Below are 22,774 nucleotides of genomic sequence, written 5' to 3'. Positions count from 1 at the left end.
CTTCTGTTTTAAAAATACTTATAGAAACTCTTACTGTCCATTTTTATATTTATGGCCTCCTTAAAGCAAAGTGAGATGTTTTAAACTGTCTGACAGCAGTAAATAAACTTCCATTATTTTGAGCGCCCCTTTGCCATGTATAAGAAGACCCCTTTAACATCAAGCTAGCTCATATAACCTTGCATATTACTTGATTAGATTGGGAAGTACTAAGCAACAGCTAGACGTTAAGTGAAAGCTTGCTGTGCTGGTGACTTTTAGTTGCCAAAGTTTAAAACACCACAGGCTAGATTTCACACAGGGGTGGCATTCCCATCAGAAACTGGTGGGATGGAGATCTCTGTTCACTTGATGCCACAAGAACTGGCTCAGCTGGAGCACAATGTTAGATTATTGCATTACTAGAATGTGGGACAACACTCTCAGCTTTAGCATCAATCCAGAAATATTATTGAAGCGGCCTTATAAACTGAGTGGACTGGGAGAGCATTTGATCTGTTTCCACATTGTAGGGATTCTATGGATTGTATGGATTTAATGGCCCATCTGCAATCAACAGAGTCTTGCTAGACGACTTCAGAGCAATTAATGTACAATGATATGGGTCTGTGATAATCCAATAAGACCCATGTGAAATCATTCAATTAATCTCCTTGCCTCCGAACCGGGAGAAGTGGGTTCAAGTGCCACCTGCCCCAGATGTGTATCATACCATGTCTGAAGAGATGGAATTCCAAACATAAAAGCAGAACGGGGAGTCAGTTAGCTCAGTTGACCGGACAGCTAGTTTATAATGCACTGTAGAACCACCAGCATCGGTTTAATTCCCACAATGGCTGAGGTCACCTTCTGGGTCCTGTCTTCTTGAGGCGTTCTTGTTTATATCTTTAAAAATATGAAAAAAGCGGAACTGGGGCTCTTGTGGTAGTGTTCCTATTTCTGGACCAGAGGCCCAGGCTCCAGTCCTACCTGCTCACAGCGCCAGGGACCTGGGTTCAATTCCAGCCTCGGACAACTGTCTGTGTTGAGTTTGCACATTTTCCCTGTGTCTGCATTGGTTTCCTCCCACAATCCAAAAATATATAGGTCAGGTGAATTGGCTATGCTAAATTGCCCATAGTGTTAGGTGCATTAGTCAGAGGGAAATAAGTCTGAGTGGGTTACTCTATGGAGGGTCGGTGTGGACTTGTTGGGCTGAAGGGCCTGTTTCCACACTGTAGGGAATCTAATCTAATTTAATCTTAGTAAGCTTTGCTTGTAATTATCTAATTGGATGCTTTACTGGTGGTAGTTCATAGTTAAAACAACCAAAAGAAAAGTCATGGTGTTTTGGAGGTGGAAAGCTGTTTGATTGTGTGTAAGAACACTTCTGGATATATGTAAAAAAGGGAAAGAGAAGTGAAGCAAAATTGTCTGTCCCAGGCTGGGACTATTCTGTATATGTCACGGGTAATGGCTGTATTGTGGTGTTCAACAATAAATATCCCTTCCTAGTTGGGCTTCCTGAGTTATTATAAGGGGCTAGAGTCAAAAATGGATTAATCAGTTAATGATGGCAGATTTTAATTGGATTTTTTTATAACAATGTGGTTGCTTCAGGATTACTTCCACCAGCTTATTATTTAGAGGTTTATTCAAATTAAAGTTAAATTCAAATTCTCAAACTCTCATGACGCATTTTAAACTCAGACTTTTTGCATTTCAATCCAGGAATATAACCACTGAGATATTGTGTCCATGTGAACACAAAGAAACCCAATTTGCTTGGAACTCAGTTCAAATTAGGACTCAGGCATTTTTAATTGAGATTCTCTACAGCCGCATTCAAAAATTGAAACTGCTTGGAATTTAAAAACAAAACAAGAGGAACATGTTTATGTACAGAATACATCTGTCTATATGCTGTTGCAATATGCTTTATAGATAATGAATTACTTTTAAGTATACTCACTGTCAATGAAAAATGAGATGAATCACCACTTGGCCATGTTTGTTCAGAAATAATCTTTCATTAAGCTGGTTGGAAAATTTCCTGCTTTTCCTCAAATAAAGCATCCTGGAAATGTCACATCCAACATAAAATAGGGCCTGAGTTTAATGTCTTGTTTGACAGTCACTGCTGGGTTGTAAGAAATGCAAAATGTTTCACAAGCAAATCTGCTTACTCTTGTACTCCATGCATTTGGAAATAAAAGCTCAAGGTAGTTTATAATTTAGTAACTGCTGTCTACCTTTCCTGCCACCTTCAATGATCTGTGCACATATACACCCTCTGCTCTTAAATGGGCTTTAGTATTGAACCCCTTATTTTGTATTGGCTGTTCATGCTTTTCCTACCAAGTTACACCATTTCACACATGTCTCTGTCTTGGCGTTAATCTGATACCTATCTACTCGCTCCACCAACTTGTCTGTGTCTTTTAAATGTTCTACAGTACTGTCCTCAAAGTTTTCAATGCGTGCAAGTTTCATATCTTTGAAATTGTCCTCTCCACACGAAGATCTTGATCATTGGAGTACATCAGGAAAAGCAAGGGCCCCCATCGAAAACCCATTCACCCTTGTTGACAAAAAAAAGCACATTAGAAGGTCAAGCATAAAGAATACTTGGATGAGGTTTTCAGGGCACAGCCAGTGTTCACAGGACCATATCTCTCAGCACCATGAGCCTTTGACTGAGGAAAGATGCCAGCTGTAAGTTTTCTCAAGTGTTCAAATTAAAGATTAACCAAACTGAACATTCTCCATTTTGTTTTGCATGACATCTGTTAGAATATTTATTTTAAATGTACGGCTTTGGCAGTTTCACAGCTTTATCTTAATCCCTGTTTATCATCAAACAAACTTGAGTGATCAGTGCATTGAGTATAGGAGTTGGGAGGTCATGTTGTGACTGTACAGGACATTGGTTAGGCCACTTTTGGAATATTGTATGCCTATCTGGTCTGCCTTCTATTGAAAGGATGTTGTGAAACTTGAAAGGGTTCAGAAAAGATTTACAAGGGTGTTGCCAGGGTTGGAGGGTTTGAGCTACAGGGAGAGGCTGAATAGGCTGGGGCTGTGTTCCCTGGAGCATCAGAGGCTGAGGGGTGACCTTATAGGGGTTTATGAAATCAAGGTAAATAAACAAGGTCTTTTCCCTAGGGTGGGGGAGTCCAGAACTAGAGGGCATATGTTTATGGTGAGAGGGGAAAGATATAAAAGAGACATAAGGGGCAATGTTTTCACACAAAATAAGCTGGTGCGTGTATGGAATGAGCTGCCAGAGGAAGTGGTGGAGGCTGGTACAATTACAACATTTAAAAGGCACCTGGATGGGTATATGAATAGGACGGGTTTAAAGGGATATGGCCCAAGTGCTGGCAAATGGGACTAGATTAATTTCGGATATCTGGTTTTCATGGATGAGTTGGACCGAAGGGTCTATTTCCGTGCTGTACATCTCCATGACTCTAAGTGACATGGTCACATATGTCAGCCTCACGTGACTTACTGAACTTTTCAATACAGGACGAGAACATTTGAACAACTGAATAAAAATAAACCACTGTGTGATTGCCAGCATGACTACATTTCAAAAGGGATGTAGGGGGTGGTTTCTAATGTCCTGAAGTCATGAAGGGCACTATCTAAATGCAAGTCACTTTTAAGACAGATGCTGGATTGAGTCCAGTATCATTAGAAGCCACAAGCAGCAGGCCAGCCAGAGACGTATCACTGGCTCCTAGCCAGGCTTCGACCCAGAGAAAGCTGTCCAATCTGATAACCATATGCAGTGCTACCAGTTCCTGGAGTTGTAATACTTAATGCCAGCAATTTGCACGTAAACTTTAAATGTGTAATCCATTTATCTAATTCCAAATAAACTGTAAATGTGGGTAGATTAACACTTAAAGAGGTTTAAGAAACCTGTGCAAAGTTTCCAGTGCAATGATTCAGAAATAGTTAAGAGTTTACAACTGGTGTAGAGTCAGTGTGCTGTGGGATTAATCTCCTGAAAGTTTCTCAACCTTGGCCCAAATTCCCACCATAATTTTATCACACATTAGAACAAACTAGGAGCTACTTTGTATCGAAGTTGTATAAACGGTGTCAGGACTGGTGGGTGGTTTGTGCATCAGGATGAATGACTCATGTATGACCCTTAATAGAGATGGGACTAATCTTCCATCAAATGAAGATATTTGAGCCTTGAAAAGCCTGTGATTTTGGGTGCAGAAACTACATGGATGTGAACTTTCCCACTTCTGACAATAGGTCATGGATATGAAACGTTGGTGTCAATTTTATGATCAGCTTTGGAATCATGACAAGGGAACCATGCGGAGGACTCAAACCTACACTTGGCTGTTTTCCTGGGCATCAGATCACTGCCCAGTTAAGGATAGCAGCCGTGCTCTTGGCCCTATCAGAGGGCTAGCACTGCTGGACCAAAGATGCTGTTCAGAGACGTTGGGGGCTACTTCAAAATGGAGGTGTTCCCAGACGGAGGTGAGGACATTTTACAATTCTGCATGGCCGAGGTCAGAAGGGCTAAATAATTGTAGCAGGCACTTGTGGGCTAAGGGTCCTGGCTTTCCTGCCTGTGACCCCTTCTTTTGGACATTGAGCCTCTGGTTCCAATGTCCTATGCTATTACAATAAACTCTTACAACTCCTTGAACTTGTCAGCCTCTTCATGTGGGGAATGACACAGCAGCTCCACTTAATGAACCTCAATAAAGGGCTTAATTATGAAAACTCAACATCATTATAACACAACGCTTAGCTATTTGACTAGTCCCTCGTTTGCCTTGTTTATTGTCACCCGGTGACCAGTAAAATTCAAGCTGTTAATACCTGACTAAATGGATGCTTTCTGACTATAAGGTTTCCTCCCAACTGTGTGATGCCAGGTGTTGGAGATCTTTGCTTTCACTCCTGACTTTGCCCACTGCTGAATTCTACCCACATATACTGTTTATCAGGGAGACTAGGTATTGGCCGGGAATAAACAGCTTGGCTTGAATGCTATGGCCAACTGACATACGCATATTGTCAATCAACTGAGACCAATTAAAGCAGAACAGAAATGAGGTTAACCCTCTATACTACACTAGCTATTTATGTCTTGGCTAGTAAAGATAGAATTAGGATTAGGGTTAGTGTTAGATAATTTGCTAATATTGCAAATTAAATGTGAATGTCCTTTGATAATGCAAGTTAGAACAATCCTGCTGGCTTTCACTACCTTGTGCTGGTTCTTTTAAAAGAAAAGATAATTTAAATTCACCATATCACTTTATTAATGACATTTTAGTTCAATTGGCAGCATTTTTGTCAGAATCAGCGTGGTTGGTTTGTCCTACTTAGGATTCATGTTGGCAAATGTGAGGTTATTCACTTTTGGAAGGAACAGTAGAAAAACACTTTTTTTAAGTGATGTGTGACATTTATCAGTTTCTCAAGAATTGAAGGGGGTGGTATAAGGCTGGTTTTTAAATAATCCACCTAACTTGGACATTTCTGAACATGATGGGCAATTTAGCATGGCCAATCCACCTAATGTGCACATCTTTGTTGTGTGGGAAGAAACCAGACCACCCAAAGGAAACCCACACAGACACTGGGAGAATGTGCAATCTTCATACAGACAATCACCTGAGGGTGGGACTGAACCCAGACACCTGGTGCTGGGAGACAGCAGTGCTAACCACTGAGCCACCGTATGATTTATGTCAAGCTTGGATTAAGCCTTAAGTGGGAACAACATTTGGATTCAATTAAGATGGATATGATTGTTTAGCTCATGATTTTAGAATGGAGATTTGAGTAAACTTCTAAACAGAAGCCCGAGAGAGAGTGCACTAACCAGGAGAAGGGAGGACAGAGTTGTAACAGAAGGGCAGTCTCAACATATGGAGGTTATTGTATTTATGGAGGTTATTGCATTATATTTCTGGAGCTCATTATAAATGGAATAAAGTGGTTAAATTTTAATATAATATAATCAGTGCCAATGACTCTTCAAACAGTAAATACTCAAAATGGAGTCCTCCAACCTCTTTCTTTTGCTTTGACAGTCTCTCAGGGTCAAGGATGACTTGCTTTCACTCTGGGGGGATGTTGGGGAATGGCTTGCGATGGCTGATTAGCCCAAACTCAGAGTCACAGGCTCTGCCAGAGGTGGGGCAGGTTGTGTTTGGGGAGGTAGGTGAGGGGGACACTCTGAATTCTGTGCACTCGTTCCGCTAACTTTACTCAGACACCAATTGCTCCACTCAGTGACACTCGAAGTGGCTGGCACCTCCATGAATGCTTCTTCAGTTTGTCCAGTTAACCCCTACTTGAAGGTGGGATGTTGCATGATTTAGGGAGGCATTCAGGACGTCCTTGCAGCATTCCCCCTGCCCTCCCAATGCAGAGCTCAGAATAGAGCACTTGTCTATGGAGTCTTGCGTTGGGCACATGGACACTATGACCTGCCCATTGCAGCTGGTTGTGTGTTACCAGTGCCTTGATATTGGGGATATTGCCCTGGGAGGGGACACTCACATTGGTACACCTGTCCTGCTGGTGGATTTGCAGGACCTTGTGTAGGTGGTGTTGGTGATAACTCTCTAGGTCTGCTGTACATGGTCCATACAGGGGCCAGGTCTGCTCTGTAGACCATGAGGTCTTGAGGTCTTGGACTTCAAATACTCTGCTCCTCAGTTGTCTGAAGGTCGCACAGGAGCATTGATAGATAGATAGATAGATGGATAGATAGATAGATAGATAGATAGATAGATAGATAGATAGATAGATAGATAGATAGATAGATAGATAGATAGATAGATAGATAGATAGGTAGGTAGATACCCTATAGGAGTTGGATTCCAACATCAATGTCTACTCATACCAAGCAGAGGCTCCGAGGTATGGGAAATGATCCACATTGGTCATCAAACTTAACACGCTTCCACAAAATCTCAGTTCAAATCATTTATATGCATCCAGTTCCATCCAATCACCTGCATGAATTCACACAGTGTGTATGCAGCCTTTCCCAGAGTCAAGGGCATGGGAAGATTTGAAGGGAATATCTCTGTGTTTTCAGAATCTTGCCTTGAAGAATGGAATAACTTTGTCAGCTGTAGGTGGCAAACATTGGAACATGCAGCAAACACCTCAACGTTCTCAACTGCCTTTATTATTAACTCTAAAAGTGTTAGACATAGCAATGAGGATACTTTTCATTCAGGAAGTCGAAAGATTATTTTTTAACCAGCTCCTTCAAAACTGAGCCTTATGAGTTTCTTGGTTCAATCCATAGCTAATGCTTTGAAAAGACAATCTCAGCCAGTGATCGTTTATAGGGGAACTATGATTGACTTAGGACAAGGAAAGGGAAATCAGTCAGGACTCCTGCTCGTGAGATTGTCATTTATTTCAGTGCCCATTGCACAAAGTCAAACAACCTGTCAACTCTTCCTACCCACATTTAAGAATTAATATCCGTGAAACCATTCTATTTGATCCAGTTGGCTCCCAGTGCCAAAAGTCTAAGACTGACCTGTGGTCTTGGGCCTCTCTTCAATATGACTGTCTAGAGGCTGGTCACTAGTTTGCAGATGTCCGTGTTAGACTGGTTGCAACGTCAGAACAGTCTTCGGATAAATCAATCAGGTGGAGTTTAGGCTAGAAGTAGGCAACAGGAGGTTTGGGGCACCTTCACTGGTTAACAGTAGAGCTGGTATCTTCACTCCTCCCACCTCAAAATGAGGCTAGTTGCAGAAAATAAATTCATTTGGCTTCTGTTTCAGTCTCCATCCAACTGCTGCTTAGTTTATGGATCATAGGTTGGTGTGAAGTTAAGCCCTTACGATACTGTACTCAGTTTCATGTTGTGCTGGGGAATGTCTTGCCACACCAGATGCAAAATATAATTGCAAGCTGTTGTTGGTGTATGATATGTAAAGCCAACAGTAACATTTTACAATTGGGGGTTTCATTAAAGTTGAAAATGTGTTGCTGGAAAAGCGCAGCAGGTCAGGCAGCATCTAAGGAGCAGGAGAATCGGCGTTTCGGGCATGAGCCCTTCTGCAGGAACACATTTTCTTCCAGCAACACATTTTCAGCTCTGATCTCCAGCACCTGCAGTCCTCACTTTCTCCTAGAAGGTTTCATTAAAGTTTCAAGAAAGAAAACTGACCCTAATGAATTTGTGAGCTGTATACTGTAGACAAACCCACTAGTCAGGAGTCTCACACTGGCACTCTACAATGGCACTGAGCTGTAAACCGAAAACACCTCTCGATGCACTGAGTGACCTCCCTCATCCATACTTTGATCTATTCAGCCTTGCTGTTATCTGAAAAAGCAGGCCATGACCTGTCATCTCATTTCCTCCACTGTTAAAAGGCCACCATTGTAAATGAACGCCAGTGAAAATCTGAGCACCTGTTCACACCTCAGGGACAAAGTACTCGCCTCATATGGGTGTTGGTGCCCTTTATTCTCAGCGCCAAGTTTGACACTTGATCAATAAGCAGCGAGATAAGAAGATCGAGCATGTCTCTATAAATATTGCCGCAGTAGGGACCAAACAGCAGAGGCAAAGAAATGATTTCACTTGTGATTGCAGCTCTGCTCCTGGCCGGTGGTGGTGAGTATCACTTGTCCTCACAGAACTAACATGGGTTCTGTAGTCTTACTGCTTTCCTCTTTGCCCACTGCTGATGGTACTGAGGAACAGTCTCCTGGGCACTGCCAGCCAACTAGCATCCCACCCATGCGGCCAGTCGCCTTGTATAAACCCAGCCAGGGTGTGTCAGTGAGTTATTCAATAAGAAGAGGTATCACGCTTAAGTCTGATTCGCAGGTCAATTACGACCTGATTAGATGGGCTCTGTTGTGGTGCAGTGCAGTGTTCCTACCACTGGAGCTGGAGGCCTGGTTTCAAGTCCCACCTGCTCCATCAGTGTGTAATAACATCACTGAACAAGTTGGTTAAAAAAAACCTGTTTGGAAGGGCCCACTTGTGGTGCAGAGGTGGTTTCCCAGCCTGGGACCAGGAGGCCTGGGATCAAGCTCCTGTGTTGTGTGATAACATCTCTGAACAGGTTGATTAGAAGAATAGGTTAAAGTTTTTTTTTAAAATGACCTCAGCAGAAGGGCCCTCTTGTGTGCAGTGGTAATGTCCCTGCCCTTCGACTGGGAGGCCTGTGTTCAAGTCCCACCTGCTCCAGACGTTTGTCATAACATTGCTGATGATTAGGAAATATCAGATCTACTTGGATTTCAGACCAAGGAGATAGTGGCTGGGGGTAGGCCTGGTGGAGAGTGTCAAAACTCCTGCTGATTTGAATTGTAATTTCTAGGCCCTTTGTGGAATGGGGTTGGTTCAGCTGGTCAGTGGGATGGGAGTTCAATCCACGACAGGAGGGGGATTTTGTTTCATTATTCACAAGATGTGAGAATCACCGAATTCCAGCAATTATGACCCACTGTCCATGAGAAAGTGGTGAGATTGTGCCCTTTTGCCCTCCTGCGGTGTAGGAGTGTATGGGAATTCCAGCATTATCACCTAGCAACAGTGAAGAAAGTGAGATATAGTCTCAAGAGAAGAAACAATTAGGGAATGAGGAGGTGGAGGGGATAAATTGAACAACTGTGGTTTGTCTGATTCTCTGACTGTATCGGTCCACCAAAAGAGCAGTGCAATGGTTTGAAAATACCAAGTGAATTGAAGGTAAGTACTGTTTGTGCTTGCAGCCTATGGATGCGGTTCTCCCGCAGTTTCACCTGTAACCTCCAGGGTCGTGGGTGGTGTGGATGCTCGACCCCATGCCTGGCCATGGCAGGTAAGACAACCTTTACCATAATCCAGAATTCAACCAACTTCTTGAAGAGCTGTAGATGTCATATACATGGACTTCAGTAAGGCATTTGGTAACGCTCCCATAGTAGGCTGATGGAGAAAGTGAAGTCACATGGAGTCCAGGGTGTACTAGCTAGATGGATAGAGAACTGGCTGGGCAGCAGGAGACAGAGACCAGTAATGGAAGGGAGTTTTTCAAAATGGAGTTCTGTGACCAGTGGTGTTCCACAGGGATCCGTGGTGTGATATACATAAATGATCTGGAGAAAAATATGGGCGGTCTGATTAGCACGTTTGCAGATGACACTAAGATTGGTGGAGTAGCAGATAGTGAAGGGGACTGTCAGAGAATGCGGCAGAATATAGATAGATTGGAGAGTTGGGCAGAGAAATGGCAGACGGAGTTCAATCCGGACAAATGCAAGGTGATGCATTTTGGAAAATGCAATTCCAGAGCGAACTATACAGTAAATGGAAAAGTCCTGGGGAGAATTGATGTACAGAGAGTTCTGAGTGTTCAGGTCCATTGTTCCCTCAAGGTAGCAACGAAGGTGAGTAGAGTGGTTAAGGCGGCATACGGCATGCTTTCCTTCATTGGACAGGGCATTGAGTATAAGAGTTGGTAGGTCATGTTACAATTGTATGGGACTTTGGTTCAGCCACATTTGGAATACTGCATACGGTTCTGGTCGCCACATTATCAGAAGAATGCAGATGCTTTGGAGAGGGTGCAGAGGAGGTTCGCCAGGATGTTGCCTGGTATGGAGGGTGCTAGCTATGAGGAGAGTTTGAGTAGATTAGGGTTAGAAAGATGGAGGTTGAGGGGGGACCTGACTGAGGCCTCATGAAAGGTATGGATAGGGTGGACAGCAAGAAGTGTTTTCTCAGAGTGGGGGACTCAACTACTAGAGGCCATGAGTTCAAGGTGAGAGGGGAAAAGTTTAGGGGAGGTACGTGTGGAAAGTTCTTTATGCAGAGAGTGGTGGGTGCCTAGAATGATTTGCCAGCGGAGTTGGGAACGATAGGGTCATTTAAGATGTATCTAGACAGATACATGAATGGGCAGGGAGCAGATGGATACAGATCCTTAGGAAATAGCTGACAGGTTTAGATAGAGGATCTGGATCAGTGCAGGCCTGGAGGGCTGAAGGGCCTTTTTCTGTGCTGTAAATTTTCTTGTTTTTTGTTTTTAATTCAGTCTCAGCAAGCCAGTTGGCTGACTTTTAGACACAACGATCCACATTTGTGGGATTTCAGGCTTTTCCACTCTGTAACCTGTCCCTTCGAACACGAACAAGAAGTTCCAGCTACCTTATTGTTCTACCACTGACGTTTCTTATCCAGCGTTGCTAATGTTTGTTGTTCATGCTTCTTTGAGTTTGGAAGTGACCTACCTGATATGCAACTGAAGGTCAGAAGATTTGTCTCGTTTAGAAACAAAACACATTTACTTCTGTCGCAGAGATTCTGCTTAATTGGAAGGATCCACATTCCTTGCAGAGCTGTCTCGATCATTTCTTAACTATTCTTACGGAAGGTTTCAGTTCAAGCAATAAAATGATGCCACTTGGTGGCTATATAATGCAGTTATAATGAAATCTGGAGTTATTGAACTGCCCTGTTTGTATCCCAAATGGCTAGTACATATGCTGTGAAGCAGCAGCAGCTATAATTTTGTTTATTCATTCCTGGGATGTGGGTGTTGCAAGCTGGGCGAGTATTTGTTACACATTTCTAGCTGCCCTTGAGGAGATGGTGATGAGCTGCCTTCTTGAATCGCTGCAGTCCATTTTGTTTAGGGAGACCAAACAATGCTGTTTGGCTGAAAGCTCCAGGACTTTGACCCTGTGACATTGTAAGAATAAGTATTTGCTAGTCAGGATGGCATGGGGTCAGAGGGGAACTTCTGGATAGAGGTTTTCCCATGTATCTGCTGACCTTTTCCTTAGTGATCACGGACAACGCTGTCGAAGGAGCCTTGGTGAATTTCTGCTGTGCATCTTGTAAATGGTATAGAATTGATATGCAATTGGTTTGTCCTACTTGGCTATTTTACCATCTTAAATGGGACAGTATGTGTCATGGGGACAGTAGATATGTAATGCTGGAACAGTCACAATTTTACAAGAGTAACCACCTCCACTTTTAAACAGCTATTTTACACTTTTGTACAAAATGACATTCTCACATTGTAGATTCATGCAATCCTGGGCAGAATATTTCAAAGTAGCTGTTTCCACCAATTCTCCTTTCTTTCTGCTAAGGTGAAAAATGGAAGAGGAGTTGGAATAGACCTTTCAGCCCCTCAAGCCTGCTGTCCCTTTCAATACATGGCAGATTTCCTCAACTCTCTGCTCTCCACCAGTTTGTACAGCCCCTCAATTTCTTGGGAAATTGATCTTACCTCTGCCTTAACTATCCTGAACGACAGAGCAGCCACAACTCTCTAGGATAGAAAATTCCTAAATTCTACAAACACTTTGAGCGAACATGTTCCTGATCACCTTATCCCTAAACGATTGTTCCATTATCAGGGGACTGTGTCTTATAATCCAGTCAGGGGAAACAAACTCTCACTGTCTACCCTTTCAAGCCCCTTTGGTACTTTGCATCTTGCTGTTTCCCCGCATTCTCCTAAATTTCAGTGAGCTTCGACCCAGACTCTCACTCTGGGACATTATAGAGGGCAGTCTGGAAAATCCCACAGACTTTCCCCTTCACCTGACCTCAGTAGGCAACCCTGAGCTCTGTTTCTTTATTTCAGATCTTTTTTGTACCCTTCTTTTAATTCTTTAGACTAGAAGGCAAACAGAAAGCAGCTGCTAGCCTATTGTTGAAGAATTAAGAATAAAGGTTGTGCACTTTTAAGAGTGAAAGGTAGGAGGTTTTGAGGGGATTTGAGGGAAACGTTCATCCAGAGAGTGTGGGAATGCACAGCCTGGGAGGGTAGTTAAGGTAGAAAACCTCACAACCTTTAAAGGATACTTAAAGGAGCACTTGCAATGTCGTGACTTTGAAGGCTGTGGACATAGCGCAGGAAAGTGGGACTAGCATAGGTAATAGTATATTTTCTGGAGGTACAAACTTAATGAACCAAGTGTTTTTGTTTGGTATTGTACGATTCTATAATTTATATTCAGAAATGCTATCAAACACAACCAAGTGACTGTGTGGCATAATATGAGACTTTGTTTGACTGCAGACCTTTGGCGTGTTTTAGTTTGTTAAAACCTCCGTGTACGTACAAATTGTTGCAGATAGTACTTTGAAATAAATGCAGACAGTCTATAATTGAGAAACACTGCCATCTCCTGGTCGCTACATGCCAATGCTCGTATCAGAAGAACAGCGCTCCAAAATCATGAGTGGCGCTCCGATAGCTAGTGCTTCCAATTAAACCTGTTGGACTATAACCTGGTGTTGTGTGATTTTTAACTTAGTGCTCCAAAGGGTTACTCATCCCCTTAGAAGGATAAGATTCCCTTTTGTGAGGGTTATTTGTTCTCAGGATGGGAGTGATGCTGCTCAGGGCAATTGGTTGCCCAACCACAGATGCCCTGAAAAGGTGGTGGAGGACTACACTATCACAAATTCTTGTCCGACCTGATCACGTTGGCAGGATGTGATGAGTGGAGTTTATGCTAGGGCCTCAGCTTTTTACAATTTACTGTATATCAAAAACTTAGATGTGGGGAGCAAAGGCAAGGTAGCTAAATTAATAGCTGGCAAAAGGCCAGGTAGAGAAATATGTTAGTGAAGACATAATGACGATACAGAAATAGGTTGAGTGAATGGGAGTGGGTAAAAATCTGGCAGATGGCATGTAATATTGAAACGTATGAAATTGTTCAATTGTCAAGAAGAATAGAAAAAAAACACTGCATTACTGAAATGGAAAGAAACCGCAGAACTCTGAGGTAGACAGGAATCTAAGCGCCCTTGTCACAAAGATAAAGTAGCATCCAGATCCACCAAGTAATTAGGAAGGCTATATGCTATTCTTCATGACAAGAGAAATTAGACATTAATATAAGAATGCTATGCATCAGTCATTGGTGAAACCATATTCTGTGTGCAGTTTTGGTCTCCTTATTTAGCGAAGGATGTAAATGCATTGGAGGCAATTCAGAGGAGGTTTTCTCGATTGATACCTAGAATTAGTGCATTGTTTTATGACAAATGGTTGGACAGATTGGGCTAGTTTCTAATGGCGATTAGAAGCGTGAGGGGTGACTTGATTGAAATATGTAATGCTATGAAACACTGACAAGGTAGACATGGAAGAGATATTTCCTCTTGTGAGTTAAAAATTAAAAGCCAACCCTTTTAAGATAGAGATTGGAAGATTTTCTTTTCTTTCAGACTTGTGCAACTTTGGAACTTTGTTTCAGAGAACAGTGGAGGCAGGGTCACTGAATTTTTATAAGGCAGAAGTAGGTTATTGCTCAGCAAAGAAATCTAAAGTTATTGTGGGTAAGTGAGAACATGGAATTCAAAACATACACACACACACATCAGTCCTGATCTTACAGAATGGCAGAGAAGGCTCTGGGACCAGAGCTTTTCCACCCCTAATTCATGTGGGTGTAAGCATACATGGATGAGGATATTGAGCCCAATGTTTACAAATTGAGTGACCTGCCCTGCGCTAAATGGTACCAAACCTTTTGAGTGTTCGTGTCTGCAGCTGTCCATCACAGTCCTGACTCGAGCTTTGTAGAAGGGTAGTGAGTGAGTACTTCAGAAATGCTCTACTTGTTGCATAGCTCCTGCTTGTGTTGATCCTGACCCAGTTAAGCTGCTGGTCATCAGAGACTTCATAATGTAGGTAGTGGTATTGGTGAAGGAGACTGAGAAGATATCTCATCCATTTCTAGCACATCTCCTTGGTTCAATTTCTCTAAGGCAGTGCGCAGCAATTGTCTGCAAGTTCCTTAATGAGTTCATTAACTTTTAACAGCATCTTAATACATTCATTTTTCTCCATAAAGATGGTCATTAAAAACATTGAGAAAAGTACATGGTAGGGTACAGTTTTATTCTGAAACAAAATGAGGAGGATGTTCCACTGATGAAAGTGATGGTACACTCCCCACTTTCTTGGACTGGTGCAGCTCCAACATCTAGGACACAGCAGCCCACTTGATTGGTACCACATCCACAAGCATCCACCACCGACACTCAGTAGCAACAAAGTGTACTACCTACAAGATGCACTGTAGAAATTCACCAAAGATCCTTAGACAGCTCTTTCCAAACTCACGACCACTTCCATCTAGAAGAATAAGAGTGGCGGATACATGAAAAAAATCACCCCTGCGAGGTCACCTCCAAGCCACTCACTATGCTGACTTGGAAATATATTGCTGTTTCTTCACTGTCGCTGGATCAAAATCCTGGAACTCCCTCCCTAAAGGGTCAAGGCACAGCATGTGGACTGCAGCGGTTCAAGAAGACAGCTCACCACCACCTTCTCAAGGGATGGGTAATAAATACTGACCAACCAACAACACCCACGAAACCCATGCAGACGTTCTCCCCGTGTCTGCATGGGTTTCCTCTGGGTGCTCCAGTTTCCTCCCACAATCCAAAAATGTGCAGGTTAGGTGAATTGGCCATGCTAAATTGCCTGTAGTGTTAGGTGAAGGGGTAAATGTAGGAGAATGGGTCTGGGTGGGTTACGCTTTGGCGGGTCGGTGTGGACTTGTTGGGCCGAAGGGCCTGTTTCCACACTGTAAGTAATCTAATCTAATCTAACTATTAAAATATTATCAATATTTCCAACTACATCAGTAGTGGTGAACACTAGCAGTAATCTGAATTCATCTGAACCCAGAAGATAAACTCATGTTGAAGATTGGATGAGGGGGCAAGCTATGCCCCTAGCCTTGAAAACTCCCAGGATTCATGAGTAACTGGATGACTCAACATTCATTGCAGGAGGTGAGGGGTGGGGGTAGATATTTTATTTCAAACCCTGCAACTTGATTCTGTTACTTTTATTTCAAATTCATCAAGGTCTCGCTCCAGTACTTAAAAAATGATGATTGGGCTCACACTTGTGGAGGGTCCCTCATCGCAAGCAACTGGGTAATGACTGCTGCCCACTGTATCAGGTGAGTGGCTACTATAACTTGACACCTACCTCACTTCTCATCTAGCAGCTGATCGCCCTTGCAGCTTGAAGTTGCATCTTTACTTGCTATGATGCTTCTTTCACACTGCTGTTGTTGAGCACTCTTCCAACCTTCTTTCTGTTCTTTCTCCTATGACATAATTCAACCATCCTACATACATTATCTAGAAAGTCACTTTTAAACTCTGTCATTGTACTTAATGAGTCACAGAGATGTACAGCATGGAAACAGACTCTTTGGTCCAATTCGTCCATGCCAACCAAATATTCTAAATAAATCTAGTCCCATGTACCAGCATTTGGCCCATATCCCTCTAACCCCTTCCTTTTCATATACCTATCCAGATGCCTTTTAAATTTTGTAAATATACCAGCCTCCACCACTTCCTCCGGCAGCTCATTCCATACACACACCATTTTCTACATTAAAAAAGTTGCCCCTTAGATCCCTTTTAAATCTTTCTCCTTTTACCCTAAACCTCTGCCATCTTGCTTTGGACTCCCCTTCCCCAGGGAAAAAGGATCTTGTCTATCCATGCCCCTCATGATTTTATAAACCTCTACACAGTCTCCTCGCAACTTCTGATGCACCAGGGAAAATAGCCCCAGCCTATTCAGCCTCTCCGTATAGCTCAAAAATCTTTTCTATAGCAGGGAGACCAGGACTATTTAGTAAAAGTCTATGGTCTTGTGGGTAATATATTAGCACAGATAGAGGATTGGCTAACTGATAGAAGACAGAGAGTTTGGATAAAGGGAACATTTTCAGGATGGCAACCTGTAATTAGTGGAATACCAAAGAGATCAGTGCTGAGGCCACAATCATTTACAATACACATTAATAACTTGGATGAGGGAAATAAACGTACAAGAGCAAAGTTAGCAGATGACAGAAAAATAGGTGGGAAGGCATGTAGTTAGGATGATACAAGGAGAAATAGGGAGAGAGGAGCTGAACACATGGCTACAGGGATGGGGCAGGAGGGAGGGTTCTGGATAGAGAGATTGTTAGGATGATATGAAGAGGAAATCACTGGTTGGGTGGGTTGGGCCTCAACTCTTTGGAGTTTAGAAGAATGAGAGGAGACCTTATTGAAAGATGTAGGATTTTTAGAGACTTGACAGGATAGATGAAGAGAGGTTGTTTCCCTTGTGGGAGCCTTGAACCAGAGAACAGAAAATTAGAATAAGGGTCACCCAGTTAACTCACTCAGAGATGAGGAGAGTTTTTAAAAAATCTATCAGAGGGTAGTGAATCTGTGCAATTTGTTTTGAAGAGGACTGTCAAGATTATGTCATTAACTGTATTCAAGGCTAAGAAAAGCATTTTAAAAAAATCAATTGGAGAATTACAGATTATGAGGAAAAGGCAGGCAAGTGGATCAAACACGATCTGATTGAATAGTAGGGTAGACATAACGGGCTGAATGGCCTACTCATCTCCTATGTCTTATTGCTCTCAGATGATGGTATGAGGAAGAGGAGGTAATATTCTTATGGATCAGGAGGACAGAGGAGGAGGCAATAATAATCATCTAAAAGGGGACTGGACAGGCCTATAGGGAGTGAACAAGAGTCAGGGAGTTAGGCAATTTGTTATCTTAAAGATCCAGCTAAATGGTATTTTTCTTTGCTATGTAATTCCATCTTCTACACTAACTCATTCTCTCCCTCAAAATCAGGTTATAGTGCAACAGGTTTATTTGGAAGTACAAACTTTCAGAGCGCTTTCAGTCCTTCGGACTAGCTACCTGACGAAGAAGCTAGATTCTGAGATCTTGCACTTCCAAATAAACCTGTAGGACTATAACATGGTGCTGTGTGGTTGTTAACTTCATCCACCCCAGTCCACCGGCACCTCCACATCTTTCTCTCCCACAACTTCAAAACTCTAGTTTCCCCTTTCACCTCCAATCTAAAAGCCTTTAAATCATAAACAGAATGGCAGACAACTTTACTGCATGCCTGATCTGGTCTTCTCTCCTATAATTTTGATATTGGTGGGTCCTACATTACAGGGCAATGGCTGTATCCAATGTCTCTACTGACTGGGGAAATGCCGGTTCAAAAGATTGAAATTTCTGATTTTTGTCTCTTTCAGCAAGAGCAGGACCTATCGGGTGGTACTTGGCAAGCATAATCTCAAGGCTTCAGAACTTGGATCAATGGCAGTTGAAATTGCTCCAGAGAACATATTTGTCCATGAGAAATGGAATCCAATTCTTGTTGCTCTTGGGTACGTACCAATTTACTGTACTTTGCAAACCAAAACTAAGAAACCCTAACTTCAGGGGAGTCACAGTGAACATTATATTCTAGTTCCACACCATTCTTCCAAATCTCTAGGACCACCTCATAATCTAACAGATTCTTCACAGCAGTATGAATTTATTGTATGAGATCAGTTACAATTTAGAACTTATACGGAGGCTCATTCAAACCAATTTAAAAGGGTCTGTCTCATAGTCTCAAGAGTGTCAAGGCTTTGGGTCCACCAATCCTGGGCTGGGTTTTATTAAAAATTAGATAGCATCAATTCACCAAAGATTGTATGTGAACCTGGTTATGATTTGATTAAATATTGCTTAAATCATTTAAATGTGTCTAGACAGTTGTACTTTCAACAATTCTATATGTGAGCTAGGTAGGACCACTCCTGTCCAACTGAAGACCATTCAGTCCATTCTCTAGCAGTGGGGGTTAATTTATCACTGGGCCCTAGGGGTCCTTTCAATTGGATCCAACCACGTGGACCACAGCCCTAGCTTGTGGGATGGTCTTAGCCAGGTAAGCAACCACAAAGCTGCATTTGGTTAAACTGTGGTGGTATCTGATCACAGTTTGACCTTTGTAATGCCAACCTAGATTTAAATGCTTCGAATTAAAGCAAGTATAGGAAGAGGGGGTGCGTATTTCATTGCATGCAGCCAATAAGCCCTAGAAGGTGTGTACACAGCGCCCAGTTGCTTGAGTTGCAGACTCGAAGATAATGATGGATTTCTCTGTGTTAAGACAGCTGGCTGCCTGTGTTTAATGGGACAGAGTTGACTTTCAAAGTGGTGGGAGTTCAACCTCAGTTGAAACAAATCCTTTTTTCCTAAGGGCTCATATCTTGAGGAGGGTGTGTTGTGCATTTGCTTCATTTACTGCAGCCTGGTTGTAGTATTTGATCAAATAATGCTAAAATTATTCATGATTGATGAGATTCTATTCAGTCCACTCTACATAAACTGGGAGAAGCACATTGTCACTGAGACAAAAGCCCACTGCTCACAAGATCATTTGTAAGCACTATAGTGATTTAGTTTTGTTAATTTTATTTTCCACACCTAGTGAGTACAGTACTGGGTTATGTCAGGGTATAGTCCTTGTTGTGGTTCTGTTCGCCGAGCTGGGAATTTGCGCCTAGATGTTTTGTCTCCTGTCTAGGTGACATCCTCAGTGCTTGGGAGCCTCATGTGAAGCGCTTCTGTGATCTTTCCTCCGCCATTTGTAGTGGTTTGAATCTGCCACTTCCGGTTGTCAGTTCCAGCTGTCCGTTGCAGTGGTCGGTATATTGGATCCAGGTCGATGTGCTTATTGATTTGAATCTGTGGAGGAGTGCCATGCCTCTAGGAATTCCCTGGCTGTTCTCTGTTTGGCTTGTCCTATAATAGTGGCGTTGCCCCAGTCAAACTCATATTGCTTGTCATCTGCGTGTGTGGCTACTAAGGATAGCTGGTTGTGTCGTTTCGTGGCTGGTTGGTGTTCATGGATATGGATCGTTAGCTGTCTTCCTGTTTGTCCGATATAGTGTTTTGTGCAGTCCTTGCATGGGATTTTGTACACTACATTGGTTTTGCTCGTGCTGGGTATTGGGTCCTTCGTTCTGGTGAGTTGTTGTCCGAGAGTGGCTGTTGGTTTGTGTGCTGTTATGAGTCCTAGGGGTCCCAGTAGTCTGGCTGTCAGTTCGGAAATGCTCTTGATGTATGGTATTGCGGCATGTCCTCGTTCCATTGTCTTTCCCTTAGGCATGTTGATGAAATTGCTCAGGTATCCGTTTTTGGCTAATACATTGTATAGGTGTTCTTCTTCCTCTTTTTGCAGTTCTGGTGTGCTGCAGTGTGTTGTGGCCCTTTTGAACAGTGTCTTGATGCAACTTCTTTTGTGTGTGTTGAGGTGGTTGCTTTCGTAGTTTAGGACTTGATCTGTGTGTGTGGCTTTCCTGTAAACCTTTGTGGTGAATTCTCCGTTCAGTGTTCTCTGTACCATCACGTCTAGGAATGGGAGTTGATTGTCCTTTTCTTCCTCTCTAGTGAATCGGATTCCTGTGAGTGTGACGTTGATGATCCGGTGTGGGTTCTTTTATTTCTGTGTTTTTAATGATTACAAAAAGTGTCATCTACATATCTGACCCAGAGTTTGGGTTGGATTTGCGGTAAGACTGTTTGTTTGTTCATTGCAGTCTTACCACAAATTCAACCCAAACTCTGGGTCAGATATGTAGATGACACTTTTTGTAATCATTAAAAACACAGAAATAAAAGAACCCACACCGGATCATCAACGTCACACTCACAGGAATCCGATTCACTAGAGAGGAAGAAAAGGACAACCAACTCCCATTCCTAGACGTGATGGTACAGAGAACACTGAACGGAGAATTCACCACAAAGGTTTACAGGAAAGCCACACACACAGATCAAGTCCTAAACTACGAAAGCAACCACCCCAACACACACGGACAGCTGGAACTGACAACTGGAAATGACAGATACAAACCACTTTAAATGCCGGAGGAAACATCACAGAAGCGCTTCACAGGAGGCTCCCAAGCACTGAGGATGTCACCTAGACAGGGGAGGAAACTTCTGCAACACAAATTCCCAGCTCGGCGAACAGAACCACAACAAGCACCCGTGCTACAAATCTTCTCACAAACTTTGAGGGTATAGTCCTGCAAGGGACAATAGCAATATGGCATCCAGACCAAGAGCACACAAAAACAGAAATTACTGGAAAAAGTGAGCATATCTAGCACCATCTATGGAGAGAAAGGTTTTGGATCGAGACTCTTCTTTACAACTGATGGTAGTAAGAAAAATTTTTTTTAATGCAGAAAACAGGGTGAAGGAGGGAGCCCAAAGAAAGAAGAACAGTTGAACAAAAGGAGTAGGTAATGTTCAGGCTAGGAGAAGGAATAGTAACTAATGGGGACTATTAGTGCCTAAAAATTAGTAGTGTGAGATAGCAGACCATGTAATAACAAGGCCTGGTGTGTCAGGGTTAGGGTAATGACATGACAGAAGATATTTCAAGCCTAAAAATTGTTGAACTCTATATATGAGCTCAGAAGACTGTAGGGTTCCCAAATTGAAAATGAGGTGTTCATCCAGCTTGCGCTGAATGTAGACTGGGTGACTGCTTCACAGAACACTCTTTGCTCTGCCTGCAAAGAGCCTGAGCTTCCAATTGCCTCGGATTTCAACTCACCACCATGTTCCCTAGCCAACATCTGTCTCAGGCATGCTGCAGTGTTCCAGCTCAGGGCAAGCTGAAAGAACAGTGCATCATTTTCTACTTGGGAACTCTACAGCCTTCTGGAGTCGATATGGAGTTCCAACAACTTCAGGGCTAGGGGCAACTTCGTCCACTACTTTACACCAGCCTCCCCAACATCCCCCACCCCGGTTAACACATGGTCTGTTACTACATACAATCCATTGTTACACACTAAGTCCCTATTAGCATCTATTCATTCTCCTAGGCTGACCATTACCACTCCTTTGTCTGTTCAACTATTCCCTCTCTCTTGGGCTCTATTTCCACCTATCAATCATTCACTTCTTACCTCCTTCCCCCATCTTCTGCATTAAAAAAAACTGTTTTCCTAGCCACCATCAGCTCTGATGAAGGGTCACTGGACCCAAACCATTTAACACTAATTTCTCTCTACAGATGTTGCCAGACCTGCTGAGCTTTTCCAGTAATTTGTTTTTGTTTCGGATTTCCAGCAGCTGCAGTTCTTCTGGTTTTTCAAACTAAGAGGACTTCCATCATTAAACAAAAAAGCAAAAAGAACTGAGGATGCTAGAAATCAGAAATTGTTGGAAAAAAATCCAACAAGTCTGACTGCATCTGTGGAGAAAAAGCAGTCTTGCCAGCAATTTCAGAGCATCTTTAACATTCATCATTTAGGAGTTTAAGCAATGTTGCTATATAAATATTATCATTTTATTGTGGGAGTTCCCACATGCTGTCACCCAGACACAAGCAGCAGGTATCATTACCAAGAACTTCAGTTTAGTTTACAAACCGTAAGGGCAATTGGAATATCATCTTTTAGGTAACTTTGTTTAATGCAGTAATTCCAGTGCTACACAATACATTCCTTATATTAACTGAGTAAACTTTTCACCGTATGCTATTCCAGGAAACCAAAGTCCATGAAAGTCTCTGGTTAGACCAATCTTTTGCAAAGTGTATTGGAAGCTTCCACACAAATAATACTCTTACAAGTGGCATCTTTGTATCCTATTGCTAAACTCCGTATTGATCTGCAACTTTTCATTCTTACCTCAACAGATACGACATTGCACTCATGAAGATTTCCAGTCCTGTGGCTCTGAGCAACACAATAGAGCTGGGATGCATTCCTGCCTCTAATAGTATACTCCCCAACAACTATCCCTGCTACGTAACAGGATGGGGGCGTCTCTACAGTGAGTAACATTCAAAATGTTTTCTTTGTACATGTTGACAGCTGATTTCTCCAGAATAGTCTTTAAAAATCCAGCATACATTTCTAGATAATTTAC

At 42.5% G+C, this 22,774-nt stretch overlaps 2 protein-coding genes and 1 long non-coding RNA gene across 3 annotated transcripts in view; 1 reads left to right on the top strand and 2 right to left on the bottom strand.

Moving 5' to 3' along the window:
- LOC140487131 (chymotrypsin-like elastase family member 2A) overlaps nucleotides 1-11,332 on the bottom strand; it is a 31,810-nt gene extending 20,478 nt beyond the window's left edge. The window contains exon 1 of the mRNA XM_072586676.1: nucleotides 11,236-11,332. Within this exon, the coding sequence (XP_072442777.1) occupies nucleotides 11,236-11,332 (97 nt within the window). The remainder of the gene's footprint in view (nucleotides 1-11,235) is intronic.
- The window catches only part of LOC140487132 (chymotrypsin-C-like), a 73,132-nt gene that overhangs the window by 44,931 nt on the left and 5,427 nt on the right, over nucleotides 1-22,774 (top strand). Inside the window, exons 2-5 of the mRNA XM_072586677.1 lie at nucleotides 9,736-9,824; nucleotides 15,860-15,957; nucleotides 18,079-18,213; nucleotides 22,542-22,678. Of these exons, the coding sequence (XP_072442778.1) occupies nucleotides 9,736-9,824; nucleotides 15,860-15,957; nucleotides 18,079-18,213; nucleotides 22,542-22,678 (459 nt within the window). The remainder of the gene's footprint in view (nucleotides 1-9,735; nucleotides 9,825-15,859; nucleotides 15,958-18,078; nucleotides 18,214-22,541; nucleotides 22,679-22,774) is intronic.
- Nucleotides 14,859-16,059, bottom strand: LOC140487133 (uncharacterized). Its single transcript, XR_011962710.1, has 2 exons — nucleotides 15,987-16,059; nucleotides 14,859-15,116 (listed from the first exon to the last, which is right to left on the bottom strand). It is a non-coding gene; the product is annotated as an uncharacterized lncRNA (long non-coding RNA).

This window comes from Chiloscyllium punctatum, chromosome 16 (genome assembly GCF_047496795.1).
Source record: "Chiloscyllium punctatum isolate Juve2018m chromosome 16, sChiPun1.3, whole genome shotgun sequence".
NCBI lineage: Eukaryota > Metazoa > Chordata > Chondrichthyes > Orectolobiformes > Hemiscylliidae > Chiloscyllium > Chiloscyllium punctatum.
Note: the sequence above shows the minus strand (reverse complement) of the source record. Positions and strands in the feature narration are given on the sequence as shown.